General features: G+C 41.4%; 1 protein-coding gene across 1 annotated transcript in view; it reads left to right on the forward strand.

Moving 5' to 3' along the window:
- Nucleotides 1-875: 875 nt before the first annotated feature.
- Nucleotides 876-18780, forward strand: part of LOC117459923 (adhesion G protein-coupled receptor A3) — a 412304-nt gene continuing 394399 nt past the window's right edge. The window contains 1 exon segment of the mRNA XM_034101091.1: nt 876-1528. Within this exon segment, the coding sequence (XP_033956982.1) occupies nt 1311-1528 (218 nt within the window). The 5' untranslated portion in view covers nt 876-1310.

Consider the following 18780-nt stretch of genomic DNA (forward strand, 5'->3'; position numbering starts at 1 on the left):
AGAAATGTCCCCAAAAATCTAACAAAACAATAAAAACAAAAGATAATCACACTGAAACAGACCGAACAATCAAACCAATGCATCCTGATGAATACACAAGTTATATGGTCTAATATCAAACATTAAAGATCTAATTAGATTAAATATTATGAAAAAATAGGTAAAGAAAATGTTAAATTTAAAAAAAAAGCTTTATCCTTCATATATATACATTCATGTGTGGAAAACTGACTTACTGAAAAATGACAAATACATATTATTTGAAACTCTCTAAATGCTCTTTTTAATTAAAAAAAGAGCAAAAAAAATTAGATAAACAAAGAAATAAAATAAACATCTTAATCTTTCAAAATAAACTTTTTCCTTAGAACAAATCTGTTGAGGTATATATCTGTCTGTTACATCACCCACATAAAAACTGTCTTCATTTGAGTTCATTTCAACCCTATGGAAGAGGATTGGGGCCAAATGCAATACAAGAAGGGAGGGACCAAATGTGAATTTATTTTCTGATTTCTGAATAAAGTAGGAATTCTGATGTTTTTTCATGTATACTAAGCCAAATTCCTCGTATGTCTTAACCTATTTGGCAACACATCTGTTTCTGATATTGATTATCTTCCACAACCCCAAATAAACTACATGAAAAAACCATCTTAGAACTTTTGATCAAATCAATAGATTTTCAGGGAAAATGCATTAGATCCTTTCAAAAATTAAACATTTCCCACAAACATTATCATAATAGTAATAACTGTCTGTAACATCCGCCGATGAAAAAATGTCTTTATTTGAGTTTATGTCAACCCCACCCAAATGCAAAAATAAATAGTGATCTTTTTTTCTGGTAGGGGGGGGCGGGGTGAGACTTTGTGGACATTGCGCAACAAGTCCAAGGGCGCAAGAAGTGGATGATAAGAGTGAATGGCACCGCGGCATGCAGGAGCTCCAACAGGAGGCGGATTGTTACTGGAGGATCACTTTCTACCTACACATCCCACCATTTATCTCCCACGTGGAGAGGATGTGTCGCACTGAAGTTGATCCTGACTTGTAAAGCGCGCGCCTGGAAGTTTTCCAGCATGACACAGCAAAGAGAGAAAGTGTTACGAGACAGAATGTCAGATATTCAGCGTGTCACACCCCGGATTATTTACTTCCCATTCCTGTTTGATCGTAAAAGTGGGGACGCAGCAGGTGATCGCTGATATTTTGGACCTCGATCACAGGCGGATTAATGTGAAATGGTCCCGATTTGTCTCAGGAGCTGGGAGGATATAACCTGAACGAAAAAGGAATCGGAGTCCATCATGAGTGCGCTGGTTCTGCTGTGCGTAATAGCCGGGTTGTTGCGCTCCAGCCTGGGCAACAGGAACTGTCCGGACCTGATCGTGGAAAGCTGCCACTGCTCCGCGGAGAGGTCCAAGCAGCTGAGCCGGCAGCAGGTCCGGGTCAGGGTGGTTTGTGACGATGTGGATCTGATGGACACCCTGCAGCCCAGCTTCCTGCCCAACAGAACCGTGTCCCTGTGAGTAGATATACACACGGTACTGCCAAAAACCCTCAGAGTCATGGGTTCTATACTGAAGTAAAAGTACTGAGACCACTGCCTGAACATACTCTATTACAACATTCAAAATACTACTTCAGTAAAAGTAGTTTGATTATCAGCTAAATATACTTTTGGGGTGAATTGAACAAAGTACATTTACAAAAGTATTTTACTAGTGGTGGAAGAAGTACTCAGATCCTATACTTAAGTAAAAGTACTGATACTACAGTCTAACCATACCCCATTACAAATTCAAAATGCTACTTCAGTAAAAGTACAGTTTGATTATCAGCTAAATATACTTTTTGGGGAGGGGGAATTTAACAAAGTACATTTACAAAAGTGTTTTACTAGTGGTGGAAGAAGTACTCAGATCCTATACTTAAGTAAAAGTACTGATACCACATTTGAAACACACTCCATTACAAATTCTAAATGCTACATCAGTAAAAGTACAGTTTGATTATCAGCTAAATATACTTTTCGGGGGAGTTTAACAAAGAACATTTACAAAAGTATTTTACTTAAGTAGTTTTCGTAGAGAAAAAAGTACTCAGATCCTATACTAAAGTAAAAGTAATCATACCACAGAATAGTCTGTTACTCTGCATTGACAATGGTAGCCTACTTAAGATGAGAAACATTTTAGTATTTGGTGTAAAATTATTAATTCTAAACAATGGCCTATTTCAGAATAATATAAGGTAAATAAGTATTATCAGCTAGATGTACTTCAGGTACTTCAAAAGTAAAGGTATACTTGGTATGCAGAATGGATCTTTGCATAGTGTACCAAAGAAGACAATCACACATGTTGATTTGTATCCTTAAGTCACTGCTAGGTAAGCTGCCCTTATATATCTCCAGACTTCTGTCCTTTTATACTTGCTTTTTTAATATCAGACGAGCAGCAAATGGGATGCTTTTAAATGTTCCTTTGATGCAGTCAGAGCTTGGTAAAGCTGCATTCTCCCACTATGCTCCCTTTTTATGGAATACGCTGCAAGTAAAACTTTGTCTAGAGGCACTATGTAAATGCTTTTACAGGTATGCTACGATTAGCCCTTCTTGAAACATGTAACTGTTTTACCTGATGCTATTGCTGATGTGATTATGCTTCTTGCCACTGCACAAATGGCCTTCTGTATTTATATTTGAATTGTATGTTTTTTCTGTTTAATGCCCTTGTTTTATGTTGAAACTTGTTGTGTGCCGTGTTGGTCAGGACTCCCTGGAAGAAGAGATCTTGTATCTCAATGGGACATTCCTGGATAAATAAAGGATAAATAAAATAAAAATAGTATTATATTATTTAGCGCTTTCACACCGGAGTACTCCTTAGTTCGCGCGAACCTTTTCACCCCCAGATCGTCCCTGCTAGCGAGGTAGTACTTTCCTGGGGATGAAATGCTTCGTGGGTGTGTCGGCCACGCTAACAATTGCTGATTGGCTGGGCGAATTGCAAACCATGGCCCGTAAAACTCCGACATTTTTTGTGAAGCCACCATTTTATTTGCTCGCATTAGCCCAGCGCACCAACAGAGAGAGACTAACTTATCGCAACACAAAAGAAAACATGGGAGCGAATAGACGCCTCATGTACCGCATGAACAGACGCTTCTGTTCGCTCCCATGTTTATGGCAGTATACGCCGTGAAATTGTGCGGCCTGCCAGTAAACTCAAAGCAGAAGAAGAAGTGACGTGAGCGGCTTCATTTTCCTAATCCTCCCTCGGGGACTTATTCCAGTGAGAATGCGATCTACTAGGACCGTTCGAGGGACTAAAGAGTAGCCTACAGGGGGAACAAGTACCGGGGACAAGTACCGGCTAAGTACTTGGTGTGAAAGAGGCTATAATCAGAGGTGGGAGAAATACTTAGATCTTGTACTTAAGTGAAAGTACAAGTACTCAGATATTGTAGTTCAGTAAAAGTAGAAGTACTCTGATCTTGTACTTAAGTTTAAGTACCAGAGTGTAGGAATACTCTGTTTGTCTGTTACATGTAAAAGTTCTGCTTTGCAAATGTTCTGCAGTACAAAAGTATTAGCATCAAAATATACTTAAAGTACCAAAAGTAAAAGTAGTCATTGTGCAGGTCCATTTCAGAATAATATATATGATATGTTTTATAATTGTTGATCATTAAAGGGGACCTATCATGCAAAATGCACTTTTTTACGTTTTCTATACATAAATGTGTCCCCAGTGTGTCAGGGAACTCACAAAGTGTCAGAAAATAAAACCCTCTCTCTTTTCCTCCGTACCCACATCTCTAAAAACGGGGGAACAACGGAGCTTTATACCCACTATCAGAAAGTTGCTATCAGAAACTGTTTTGGATGTAATATGGTCTTTGTTTACATTAGCAAGCATCGCTGACACTCAGAGCTAACCTGTACTGGACAGAGTATAGGTTAAAAAGCAGGAAATAAAAAAAGGAACTCACCTTGTGGTAAACCCGCAAGAGAAAAAGCATTTGAGCTCCATACTACTATCTTAGTAGCACATGATAACTAAGGCCCTACGTAGCTGTGTACGTAACAGGATGTATGATTACCTAGAAGAGCGTCAGGACACACTGTTTTAGGCATATGATGCTCTATGTGTCAACGATTAACATGATGATTCAGCCACTATGGAGATAGACATATGACTGTCATGTTTATTTCTTACGTGGGGCTAAGCTAATCTGAACTAAAACATTGAATACTGTTTTGAACCGGTATTCTGCATCTTGTGACTGTAACACTCTCTTATAAGCATGTCAAGGACACTGTTCTAATAACTGGTTTTACCACACAGCTCTGTGTGATGACTACTTCCATTCTTGCAAGGATTATAAATACATGTATCCTGATATTGAAGACCAAGCCTCACTGGCGGCACATATCAGACCCGGGCCGGGGGGCGGGGCCACATGACCGGGCCCTTTAACACTAGAACCGCCAACGGGTACATTTTACCCGCAGCTGTTTTTTTATTGTATGTAACTTTTTTTCAATAAAATATTAAAGTCTCCCAGTCCGTGACTTTTCCTGAAAGTGTGTTATGTAACACCCTGTGTTGTTAAAAATGGTCAATATGAAGTCAGATTGAAAAAATCGCCAAAAAAATGGATATTTATACCTATTTCCGCCAGCGGGTAATATTTACCTCATAGAAATGCAGCGCTCCTCGCGCTATTGATTTTGCGATCAAAATGATCAAAATACTACGGAGGGAAGATATTTTCATTTGGAGGGGAAGCTCGCGAGTGTGTGTGTATGTGTATACGTGTGTGTGTTTGTGTATTTTTGCGTTTGTGTGTATTGTGTTTGTTTCCCAGAGAAAACCCTCACGAGAAACACCGGCTGTTGTTGTGCCTGCTGCTGCCTGCTGTCAAGTTACTCCGCTCTCTGCTTGTAATTATGCCGAAGCTTCAAAGTTATATTTATCATCTGAATTTGCCGAAACAAGTTTAATATTCTGAAAGCCAAGACTTTGTTTAATTTAAATCAGATGAAAACAAACTGTAACGGACCCTGCCGTGTTATCTATGATTACTTTACTCTTACGTTCATAATTTCAGCCGGAGGGAGGGGGGGGGGCGGCGCTGCGGCGCTGCTGGAAGAGCAGATTGCGAGTGAGAGGTGCCTGTCTTCGTCCCTTTACAAGCTTCAAAAATGTATTTATCGTGTGATTTTGGAAATAAAAGTTTCATATTCTGAAAGCCAAGACTTTGTTTGTTTAAAATCAAACAAAACACCCGAACCCTGAAAAAAATAGTTGTTTACGTAAATCCACGTTTATTCTGAAATGAGCCGTTGCGACTTCCGACTGATTTTGATAGAGGGGGTCACATAATATGAAAAGCTGAGAGTCCACAGATTATATTGGTATACATGTCATCCCTGTGCGATCAAAACTCACCGTTCTGTATGGTACATTGTACCTTGGAAATCAATAGCGGGTAAACTTTACCCGTTGGCGGATATAGGTATACAGCGACCTCTGGCGGTTCTAGTGTTAAACCCAATAAAGCTTGACAAAAATATCGGGAGTAATCTGACGCTCGTGTGTAAAAAGTCGCTCAGTCAGTAAGATTACAATTTAAAACAATGTTTGAAAGAAAAGTAACTTTAAGTAATATTTAAGATTTCGTTTCTACAAAGGGTATAGAAACGAAATATATATCAGAGATAATAATGATATAACATGACATAAAGTCCAACACACCACAAGGACAACAAAAACATAGCCTAATAAAATGACTACATTTCTGACACACCATTCACCATGGACAGCCAGCAGCCACCATGAGAGCAGAGCAGTGTACAATTGGCACGGCGGCCCATACATTCACGTACAAGTAGGCTACTGTACAAATTAAATTTGAAGTGTACTCACCACTACTTGAAGGGTACTCGGCGAGCCTTGCGCTCCGCGAACTCGTCCACAATCCGCTGTATGTCCAATGTCTTGGATCGGTCACTTTCGATGGACAGCAAGGCCAGTCCACTCAGTCTCTCCTGTGCCATCGTGCTCCTCAAATAGTTTTTGATGAGTTTTAATTTGGAGAAAGAGCGCTCGGCGGTTGCCACGGTGACAGGAAGAGTCAGAAATAAGATGAAGGCTGTGCAAACCTCACTGAATGTAGATGTTACTGCTGGGTTGTAAACAATGAGCATTTTTACCAGATCCGCAACAGATTTTAGTTTTTGGTCCCTGAAACAGGTTCTGAAAGAAAGCAGCTGGCGTCGATGTCCCGACTGTAGTGCTCTCTAAGCCGCTGGGCAGCTTGGTGTAAATCCTCATCCTTTGCTTGCAGTAGTATGTTGGGGTGAATTGCCTCAAACATGTTCACAGTTGCATTTAAGCTGGTGAATCTTTGGGACAGTTGCTGGATGATTATATCGAGACATGCATTGAAAACGATCACCCGAAAGTTGCTCTCTGCGTCAGTGAGGCGGCTGTCTTCAGAAAGTTCATCAAAGTGTCTCTTAACTTTCCTGGCCCTGGTTGTTTCAAACTGTGTTTGACTTACCCATTTAGTAGCCAGGGCAAGAGTGGCGGACTTCGCCTCATCAAATTGTCCCCTATACTCCACCAAAACACTGATGGCATTTTGCAGTAGAGTAGATGCTTTGAGAATATCCGCGTCTTTTGCTTGCAGTAACTGTGAAGCACAATTTATGCTTTCCAAAATCTTGGTCTGCATGTTGACCAAAAATAGAAAGCGAAATTTTCTTATGGCATTCTTGAGTGCTCTTGCTTCATTGCTCTCATCCTTTTTGTCACTGGTAAGGGATATTTTGACGAGGGCTTTTATAATGTCTCCATATCTGTGCCTTAACGCAACAAGCGCATCATGACCAGCGAGTAGTGCTGCACGATTAATCGAAAAAAGATCGTGATCTCGATTCAGACACCTATGCGATCTTATTTCTAAATTACGGCGATCCTATGACGTCATGCTGATTTTTTTTTTTACATTTTTTATTATTTTGCTTCTGAATAATACCAACTTGCAATGTCAATCATACTTAAACGATGTAAAGCAAATATCCTCTATACATTTAACATTAAAGTACCATGATCGCATGCAAATGGTAGTGTTCTGTCTGTCTCTCCTCCTCTCATGCAGTGTTAACGCTGCAGCCACTAGTGTTGCCAGTTTTTGTGGAAGGAATAAGCAACCAGGTCTATGAAAACAAGCGCAAAAGAACATGAGCACTTTAAACCTATATATGTCAGGTCGGCTATTTGAAAATAACCTATCTACAAGCTCACAACCGCAACAACCATTATTACTTACTACCAAGCAACTTTACAGAAAGATAAGGCCAATGTGGCTTATAATAAGTATACCTGGCAACACTCACTGACTGCAGCACGTGAGGGCAGGAGCCGGCAGTATGTTTACAGAAGCGTTAGCATTAGCACTGATTAGCAAAGAGTGACGAGAGCGACTAGTAGTACAAGAAAAACAGAACTGAGTGACACAGAAATGAGTGACGAGGAGGTCGAGGACAATGACAACAACACCGATGAAAAAAAAAGGGGGGAACATTGGAACTTGCCAGCGTTCCTCCCTGAAACCTCAGAATGTCGACATGTTGGTGTTCTTAGCCAAGAATCTTAAAGTGCAGTAGATGGACTGTGCTAGTAGCTAGGCAGCTAGGCTTTATTTACATTTATTCTGGAGCTGTAACTTTATGTTCTGTTCCGTTTTTATATTCAGTACTGACTGCAGTATTTAAGTTAATCCTTTTGATTCAGTGACATTACTACTCAGTGGAGTCTAGCACTTTGTTTATGTTTTTTTCAGTACAATAATCTTTAAGTGCAGTAGTTGAACTGGGTGCTAGCCGGCTAGGCTTTTTTTATATTATTATTCTAAAGCTATGACTGTTTTGTTTTTATATTCAGCACTGTGGTGAGGTATTTTGAGTAACTTAAGTGCATTCCTCCCTGTAACAAACAGGTTGGTGTTGTTGTAGTTGGGTGTCCACTGTGGACAGGTGCTACTGCAAAGTTTACATTTTGTTATTATAAAGCTGCAACAATTCTATTTTTTATGTTCAGCACTCAGGCAGCAGCAATATCTTTATTTTAGTTACTGTATGTTTTGTTACCAGAGAGACTTGAGTTTAGTAGTAGTAGTAGTAGTAGTAGTAGAACCTTTATTTATCCAGAAAAATCAATTAAGAACAAATTCTAGGTGTCACGAGTGCTGGTGCCACGTGACACCGGCTATATCAGCCGGTATTGTCAGAGGATCTGTTCCCCGAATCTTCTCGCGAGCACACAAGAATTCTGAGTGACAGGGAACTCTGGCGGTCATCCGGGACTCATAGAACCGTAGTTACAGCCGTAACTATCGTTCTATTTCGTCCCTACTGACCGCCAGAGGCGGTGCTTTAGCACTGGATGACTTATACCAACAATGTCATGAAGAATCCAAGCCCTTGCTCACCACTGGAAGCAGCGGAGCTCGGCAAAAGGACCACGCCCAAAGAATGGGGAGTGGCGACATTGACCTGATGACAACTGGAGAATGTGCCAGAAGACGCCCACGACGCCGCGGCGCAGATGGTCTCCAGGGGCACCCCTCTCAGGGCAGCCCAATATGTTGAGATGCTCCTTGTAGAGTGGCATCTCAGCCTGATGGCAGGGGGCGGCCACTGGCCCCGTAAGTTTAAGTCAAGCACTTTGTTTAAAGCCACAGTAGTTGGCTGTCAAATTCATTTTAGTTACTCTATGTTTTTGCTACAAGAAACTGAGACTTGGATTTAAGTCAAGCGCTTTGATGTTGATGGTGTCTGTTTAAAGCCACAATAGTTGGCTCCAGGTGCCACATTTTGAATGCAGTAATGTTTGTTCAGTATTCAGCAACTACAGACTAAAGACAAAGTTATGTTTTTGTTACAAGAGAGACAAATGTTGTCTGTTTAAATTCATTGTACTCACGTGACGTCTAGTAAGAGTGCAATAAATATTTTCATTGAAACGATGAGAATCGTGTGAGAATCGTGATCTCAATTCTTATGGAGGAAAATCGTGATTCACATTTGAGCAAGAATCGTGCAGCACTACCAGCGAGTGGGACATAAGCGTTTTAATGTGATAGTTCTGCTCTCTGGCGTCATTAACTCACTGAGCAATGCCCATCGTTTGATGCTGTGACCAAACAAGTTGGAGAGCGTCTCTACAGTGTCATAGAACTGCTTCACTCCAGGGACATTTTTAACAGAGTCGTTGAGTGCTAGATTGAGATTATGAGCAGCGCAATGAACATAGTGGGCAAGGGGCTCCTTCTCGGCTAGTCTTGCTTGCACGCCTGCATACACACCACTCATATTAGCCGCCCTATCATAGCCCTGACCGCGACATTTAGACAGATCTAATCTGTTTTTCTCTATAGAACCAAGGATTTTGTTTTCAAGCTCTGAAGCTGATGAACCTTCAGTCACTTCAAAACCCCAAAAGACTTCATTGATCTGTATATCTGTTGCAATATCCATGTTGTTCTTAACAACAGTTATGTAACGGTAAACCTGACTCAACTGGTCTATCTTTCACACATCTTGCATTGTGTCCATGATGACGGAATAAAATGGGGCCTCGTTTATTTCATCAATGATGTCAGCTTTCACACGTTGAGATAATATGTAAATAATCTCATCTTGAATCTGGTGACTGAGGTATTTCACTGACCCTTCTGGTTGGTTGATTAGCTCTTTCAAAACAGGGTCGTAGCGAGCCAATAATTCTATTATTGACAAAGAGTTGCCAGCTTTTCCCTGACCTAGAACCTCTCGATGGCCCCTGAATGCCAAGTTGCTTGAAGCTAGAGTGAGAGTTACATTAACAATGCGCTCCACGACCTGTCTCCAAAATTGGGCGGCATTACGCACATTCCTCTCCATGTCAGCGTCTATTGTGCCGTTGGTTTTCCACTGCTCATATACTACGCATGCACCAAGGTGTATTTGAGTGGATTCATGCCTCTCAATTTTAGTAGAAAGATGTTTCCAGTCTTTTATTCCGTTTACCCATGCATTGTTGTAGAACGGTGTCTTTTGGTTGGCAAAAAGCCAGCAAGGCTCACAGTAGCAGCAGTCCAATTTTGGGGAATAGCACATCCAGCTGCGTGGAAATTTCATCCCAACTTTAGTGGTGGAGGTGTAATAGCTTTCTGAAAAGCAACGGTTATCCTTGTCTTTGGGAAATGGACCTTTGGGTTTGCATGGGCCCATTTTAAGGATATATCTTTTGATATTGGCGTCCTCAATGTTTTCAAAATAGTTTGCCCGATCAGTCGGAAAACGCTGCAGAGGATAATTGCAGGACACATCATGATCCGTGGTCTGAGTTTCACCCGTAGGCGTAGCGTGAGGAGGAGACCTGTTGCTGCTTTCATTCCCAGTGTCCGGTACTTCTTCACCTTGGGGTGCAGCAGGTAAGGAGCCGGAGGGGGAGGGGTGCGGCTGGTCAAGCGTCAGGCCTGGCTCTCTAGACGAGCAGCTAGCAGCTGCTTTGTCGTCCCTATTAGTATCATCACTACAGCCGAGAGACAGAAAAGGAAATAAGCTAGGCGGCCGAGCTACATGAAGTAACAACAACCATATGATATCAACATTTACCACACACTCACATTTTCTTGTTGACAGTGTGTGTCCGTGATTGTAGCCTACCTGTAAATCTGGCTAACCCCCACTAACGTTGTTGGCGGGCTGGGGCTCGGGGATGAAACACGGCTGACAGTGGCAACAACTTCAGGTTCATCTCCCGCTGGAAATATCCATCTTGCTTGGACAATTTGGCTTTTCCTTGGTCCTCCTTTTTATCTTTTTCTTTGCGTTTTGTAGCTCCACTTTTGTGTTTATAACTGCTCATGCTTAGGCAGTGCTCTGTTGAATGACAAGTGATTGATGATGACGTTGACGTTCATTTACGTATGATGTTGATGGACGGCTGTTGAGGACAATTTTACCCAACATACATTTGGAGACAATAGAAGGGATTCACTTGCAATTTTTCATGTTTTAATGTTAAATGTGAGTGTGAAAATAGCAGCACAAGTTCAACTCATATTATAGGCTAAAATGCTTTATACCTAATATGACCACGAACGTCAGTGCACTCAGTGGCGTGAGGCAGCAGGGCCCGCCGGCGAATATCTCGGGGGCGGAGCCTGCTGCCTCGGCGACGGGCCCCCATTGGGTCCCGACCGTCCCGGGCCCGGGGAGCCCTGCCCCTACAGCCCCCCTTGAAGCCCCGCCCCTGCCAAGCCTGTGACGAATGATATTTTTCCAAACAGACCCCGAACCTGCAGTTCTCTAACAGGGACAGAGGGATATGCCCCTTTTCCACCAAACCGGATCTGGTTTTCTGGTGCTGAACCGGTTCTTCTCTGGAGCACCACTTGTGTTTCCACCACTCAGAGCTCTAGTGGAGCTCGAGTGAAGCTGCGTCATTACGTCATCGTTTACGTCATCACATAAACGCTTACGTGCCTTCTTATGACACCCACACGGCACGGAAATCCCTCATATCGACAACAACAACAATGATCCCGGTAGTCTTTCTCAAGTTGTTTTAAGTTGTTGCTTATTTGCTCCAGAGTCCGGTTGTATCCAGCGGGGCCAACTCCCGCTGCAGCTGCTGGAAAATAGCTTTAGACCGCGTTGTGCCGTCCAATTTCCTCTGTACCTCTTGCGTTGACCAAAGCCCGAGGAGGTCATTTGTCTCTTCAGCGGTCCACTGCTGCTTACATTGACTGGCATCCATCCTGGTTCGTAGTTGTCTGTGTTGCTGGACAGAATTTGCGGCATTTTGTTGTTGTTGATCAGGTTAATCCCCCGCCTCCGACGTAAGCGTGAAGTATTGGTTCTTGCCGGGCAGCCGAGTGGGGCCAGCTAAGAACAGGTTTTCGGTGCTTAGAGCCGGCTCCGCTGTGGTGGAAACAGGAAGAACCAGAGCTAAATCAGGCTCTAGCCCGGAACTGGCTCTAGAACTGGTTTGGTGGAAAAGGGGCATATGAGGGATGTCTAAAATGCATGATCTGTTTGGTATTTTGAGCAAAACACATCATATACATGTTTTTTATATATTTTTATATATCTGAGACCCATAATATATGCCTAAAAATAGCATAATAGGAGCACTTTAAAGTGTTCTCAAAGCTGGTAAAGGTGCAGCTAGTTTGAATGACTTTGTATACTGCAGGGTAGTGCTGTGCGATAATGGCAAAAATCATAATCACGATTATTTTGGTCAATAATTGATATCACGATTATTAAATATGATTATTCATTGACTTTGAAAACAACCATTTATTGAACTTTAAAACAAATACAAATAATAATTTGAACAGTATATTTTTAACTTTTGATTACCCAGAACGTATAATTCAACTGAAAAACCAATAAATAAAAGAAATGATACATTTATATTTACATAAATAAATAATCAAAATAATAAATACCAATAAACAAGATCAACAAATATTTTGGAGCGTACTTCAACAAGCTACTAAACATATATAAATATGATAAATACAAATACATTTGACTAAAATAAATCGTGTTTTTCGATTGTTTTTGTAATTGTGGCAGGCCAAAATCATAATTGTGATTTAAATACGATTAATTGCACAGCCCTACTGCAGGGTAGCTTGTGAATTTACTCCAGGTGTAACTAAAGTCTGATTTAACAGTTGATTATATTTCACATCATTAATCCAGATCTGTAAAGTAACCTAAGGTAATTAATACATGTAAAGGAGTAAAAGTACACCATTTACCTCTGAATTGTATTGGAGTAGAAGTGCAATTGTACCTACAGTACTTGAGTGAATGTACTTAGTTGCTTTACACCACTGTACCAAAGCCTAAACCTACTCCATTACAAGTCGAAGTTCAACGTGTTACTTCAGTAAAAGTACACAATTATCAGCTTAATGTACTCAGGTGTAAAAAGTACATTTACTAAAGTAATGTACTTAAGTACGGTTTTGACATACTTTCCTTGTTAGAAGAAGAACTCACAGTCTTTACTTAAGTAAAAGTACAAATATTATGGTCTTCAAATATTTCACTACAAGTAAAGTCCTGAATTCAAACATTTGCTTGAGTAAAAGAGTATTTGAATCAAAATACTTTTTATTTGTTAGTATGATAGACACGATGCATATTGTAGTTTTTAATTCACTACAGTTTGTGATACGCATATATAGCTACTAGCTACATTTTACATATAAAATCACTTACTTATATGATGCAGTACTAATTTACTCAGTAGTATCCTCATTAACAAATTAGAACATTCAAACAATTTAAAATGTATGCATTGTTGATTAAAAACTATTCTATGTTAAAGTAATACTGTGTAAAGAGTCATTATGCAAACTGAGTACTTATGCTTTTGATACTTGAAGTACATTTGGGTGATTATACTTCTGTACTTCTACTCAAGTAACTTTTCCAATTCAGCACTTTTAGTTGTAATGGAGAATTTTACTGCTCTATTTTTACTTTCACTAAAGTAAAGACCAATAGTACTCTTTCAACTTCTGGGTATCAAAAGTAAAAGTACTCATGTGCAGATAATGAAAGTTATATTATATATATATTCCGTTTTTATCATTAGATAATACATAACAAAATACAATAGCACAATTGGCCAAAATTGTGCAAATTAAAACATATTTATACTGTGTATATATATACTGGAAGGTCACCAGTTCAAGTCCCGGCAAGACCAAGTGCTACCGAGGTGTCCTTGAGCAAGGCACCGTTCCCCACACTGCTCCCCAGGCGCCGTTCAAAATGGCAGCACATTGCTCCTAACACTAGGATGGGTCAAATGCAGAGAAACAATTTCCCCACGGGGATTAATAAAAGCCCATCTTTAAAAAAAAAAAATATATATATATATATATATATAGCAGAGGCCTCAACTTTTAATATGCTGCTGTTCAAAATATTTGAAATTAATTTACATAAATGATCCAGAGACATACTGCAGAGAATGAAAAGTGTGCCAACCTTCCCCAGTCTCCCCTAATGACCTACAAATAAAATCTGAAGCCTTAGCTTATAAATCCCACGTTTAATATTCATTACTTTGAACAGTTATTTTTAAATATATACAGTTATAATAAAAGACAGGTGCAAAATATAGATTACATACATTAAAAAGCCCCCAAAAGTGACAAACAAAAGTTCATACATGAAGCTCTTAACTCGTGTTCACACCTGTGAAACTGTGTTTTGAATATATTCAATTAGTAAAGGAAATTACATTTAGATTTCAAATTATTCCACAAATGAACAGCTGTTGGTGTTTCCAACTTCCACTCTAGAAACATCTTAATCGTTATGGTTCTATTCAGCAGCATAACAAAATAGTTCTTCCTGTAGGTATTTATTCAGATCCGTCTAGTGGATGGATTTTTCTTGGGGGCCTCTGAGCTCTTTAAAGGGCCCCTGGAGACTTTAAATCCCAGTTATGGGAGTAAAAAGCACTAAGTGTTATATATTGATTCCACAAGGTTAAAGAGCATTGACACGATTCATTAGAACGTGTTTTACCCAGGATAAATGTGTTTTTAGAGGGGTGCCACACAAATCAAATAAATCAATAATCTGCAGTTTATATTCTACAGAATAAACTACATAAATACTATACCTCCATATTGATACCCATAGCTTAAAGTATCAAGGTAGAGTAGCTTAAGTCACCTAAAAGGAAAGAAAAACACAATATTATGGATATATCGTTTTGTCCTTTTATAACCAACACTTTTGTTAAGACTTCATTAAAGTATGGATACTGATGTAATATGATTAAATTATTATATACCTGTCCATTATACCTGAAACACTTAGCCATTTCATTGATAAATCAACAGTGGGAAAAATAATAACTCTGATCATTTAATAATTATTTCGGTCCAGCAGAGCCACACTGACTGATTCCGGCCTCCAGATTTCAGGGATGTACTTCTTTCCTGTGTTGTATTTTAAATGTAAGATGTTTTTAGTTCAATGCCTCAAACAGGTCTAAGGGCTGTGGTTAATGCAAGCTGAAGAGATCTACGACATAAAAGACGCCAGTTAATACTCCACTGGGGAATGTCTGAAGCGTTTATGTGTCTCAAAAACAGCGTTTGCTAACAAGTGAAACTACAAACGTCATCATGCTGAACATTAGCCGTCTTTAGCTTAGCGGTGGCGACGCGCATGGGATAGAGTCTTCTGACAATTTTGTTTACGCTTCAATAATAGTAGTGTTAATATGTGTTTGTTATTTCCTGCAATATTACAATATCAAATTGCAAAATTCCATTGCTTTTCATCAAGGGTCCCGTTGTGATGCTGACGTCCGGGTCATCACTGCACCACTCTGTGAACAACAGTTTTAAATTAGAGAAATGTTATATTCTGAAGTTGTAGACATTTATAGTGTGTACATCTCTTTCTTGCGGATGTACGAAGTGATAAACACAGCCATGCTGTTTGCATTCTAAGTTGCTCTAAAATGTAGTAATTACTATTCTACCGAATTAGAAGAAAAACCCGTGTGCCTTTCTGGTCCCTGAGTGGTTTGCTTGTCCCTGTTAAAGCCACGTTCCAGCCTCACCTGCCATGTGTTGTTGCTCCTGCCACCTCTGCATAAATCTTTCGCCTTTCCCCTCGTTCTTTGGGGATGTTACTTGCATTGTATTCAAAGTTATTCAAACACAGATCTTGCTCTTCGACAGGGACTTTGAGCAACCTCCCTTTGTATTCATGTGCGCCTCTCTTGTAGATGAAATAGCACTTCAGACACTCGAGGGGTTGATAACTTTCCCCTCATGTCTCTTCAGGTGCACAGATTGACTGCTTGATTAATAGGCCGTTTTTTATTCCTGGAAGCTTGAGGTGTGTGTAAAAGCAAATAGTAAATGTAAAGGCCCTTGACAAGTAACAGTCGACCACTCAGTCTGAACTGAGAGCACTGCTGATTAATGAGAGCACTTTGCTTACTGCAATTTATTTGGAGTGGTGTGCTTTTGTTCCTTTAAGTGGGGGGATGTATTGTTTTCAACATTCATCAACGTGTGGTTGTTTTTGCAGCTTGCAGGTACTAACAAAGTTACATTTTTAAATTGGTTTACCCAGATACATTTTTTCTTAAAGGGGCCCTAGGTTTTGGGGGTTTTCCCTTCCCTGTAGTGTGTTCTATACTGTAGGTTTTAGTGCATGTAAATGGTCTGCAGAGGCTAAAATCCCTGTTTTCCCTCCAGAGGGAGTTTCTCTCCCACACACATTACCTTTACATTACATTGCATTTAGCTGACGCTTTTATCCAAAGCGACTTACAATAAGTACATTCGACCAGGAAGACACAACCTTGAAGAAAACAGAATCATATAAGAACATCAGGTTTCATAGAGCCAAGTATTTCAAGTGCTACTCAACTGGCTATAGATAAGCCAGTCCTTTATTAGTATATAAGTGCTCTGTTAGCAGTTCTTTGTTAGTAATTATATCGCTCGAGGTGGAGTCGAAAGAGATGAGTTTTCAGTCTGCGCCGGAAGGTGTGTAAGCTTTCTGCTGTCCTGATGTCAATGGGGAGCTCATTCCACCATTTTGGAGCCAGGATAGCAAACCCACGTGTTTTTACTGATGGGAACTTGGGTCCCCCTCGCAGCGAGGGTGCAGCGAGTCGTTTGGTTGATGCAGAGCGGAGTGCACGTGCTGGGGTATACAGTTTAACCATGTCCCGGATGTAGGAAGGGCCAGATCCATTCGCAGCATGGTACGCAAGTACCAGTGTCTTGAAGTGGATTCTAGCAGTTACCGGAAGCCAGTGAAGGGAGCGGAGGAGCGGCGTGGTGTGGGAACATGTAGGAAGGTTGAAGACCAGACGAGCCGCTGCATTCTGGATGAGCTGCAGAGGTCAGATGGCACATGCAGGTAGACCAGCCAGGAGGGAGTTGCAGTAGTCTAGGCGTGAGGTGACGAAAGCCTGGACCAGAAGCTGGGTCGCTTTCTGGGTCAGCTGGGGACCTATCTTCCTGATGTTGTAGAGCGTGTATCTGCAGCAGCGGGTTGTAGCAGCGATGTTTGCAGTGAAGGACAGTTTGTTATCTAGGGTCACACCCAGATTCCTTGCAGTCTGAGTCGGGGAAACAACAGAGGTGCCGATGTTGATAGTCAGGTCAAGAGTGGGATAATCTTTTCCCGGAAGGAAAAGCAGTTCAGTCTTGTCAAGGTTGAGCTTGAGATGATGAGCTGACATCCACTGAGAGATGTCAGCTAAACAAGCAGAGATGCGTGCGACGACCTGGGTCTCTGAGCGGGGAAAGGACAGAATTAATTGGGTGTCATCAGCGTAGCAGTGGTATGAAAAACCATGCGGGCTAATGACAGATCCGAGCGAGTTTGTGTACAGGGAGAAGAGGAGGGGACCAAGAACAGAGCCCTGAGGGACCCCTGTAGTTAATTGACAAGGGTCGGACTCCGACCCTCTCCAAGTAACCCTGTAGGTGCGGTCTTTGAGGTATGAGGTGATGAGGGAAAGTGCAGAGCCTGAAACTCCAAGTTCTTGGAGAGAGTGAAGGAGGATCTGATGATTCACCGTGTCGAATGCAGCAGACAGGTCCAAAAGGATGATGACAGAGGAGAGGGAGGCTGCTTTAGCCGTGTGCAGTTCCTCAGTGACAGCAATGAGAGCAGTTTCTGTGGAGTGGCCTGCCTTGAAACCAGACTGGTGCGGATCCAGAAGGTTGTTCTGATGGAGATAACAGGAGAGTTGTTTAAAGACAGCGCGTTCAAGTGTTTTAAAGACAGCGCGTTCAAGTGTTTTAGACAGGAACGGGAGGAGAGAGACAGGCCTGTAGTTTATAACATCAGACGGGTTGAGAGTGGGTTTCTTTAGGAGAGGGTTTACTCTTGCCTCCTTGAGACTGTTTGGAAAGTGACCAGCAGATAGAGAAGTGTTGATGAAATGGGTGAGAAACGGTAGAATATCAGGAGCGATAGTCTGAAGGAGGTTTGAAGGGATAGGGTCCAGAGGACAGGTGGTAGGGCGGGCAGAGGTAATGAGGGTAAGAACCTCACTTGGCGAGAGAGGGGAAAAGGAGGTTAGTGTGCGGGTGGAAGGAGGGTCTGGTGACCCATCGGTGAGTAAAGGTGAGTCAGAAAACGAAGAGCGAATATCATCAACCTTTTTTTCAAAGTGGTTAACAAAGTCGCTTGACAGAAGTGAGGAGAGGGAGGGGCTTTGGGAGGGTCCAAGAGGGTGGAGAAGATGGAAAATAGTTTTTTAGTATTGGAATAGGAAGATTGGATCTTATCTTGAAAGAAAGTGCTTTTTGCCTGAGCGATCGAAGCAGAGAAAGAGGAGAGGAGAGCCTGATAGGTTAGGAGGTCGTCGCGGTGTTTGGATTTCCACCGTTTCCGCTCTGCTGCCCGAAGGACGGTTCTATTAGCACGCAGTGCGTCATTTAGCCAGGGAGCAGGAGGGGACTGACGAGCCTGCCGAGATGTGAGAGGACAGAGAGAGTCCAGAGAGGATGAGAGTGTAGAGAGGAGAGTTTCTGCAGTGGAGTTTGGAGGCAGGAGTTGGAACGAGTCAGAGGAAGGGAGGACTGAGAGCACCGATGAGGCAAAGGTAGAGGGGGAGAGGGAACGGAGGTTACGGCGGACAGGTGCAGGATGAGAAGAGATTAGTTTGTTATGTTTGGAAAGGGGTA

This window comes from Pseudochaenichthys georgianus, chromosome 15 (assembly GCF_902827115.2).
Source record: "Pseudochaenichthys georgianus chromosome 15, fPseGeo1.2, whole genome shotgun sequence".
Taxonomy (NCBI): Eukaryota; Metazoa; Chordata; class Actinopteri; order Perciformes; family Channichthyidae; genus Pseudochaenichthys; species Pseudochaenichthys georgianus.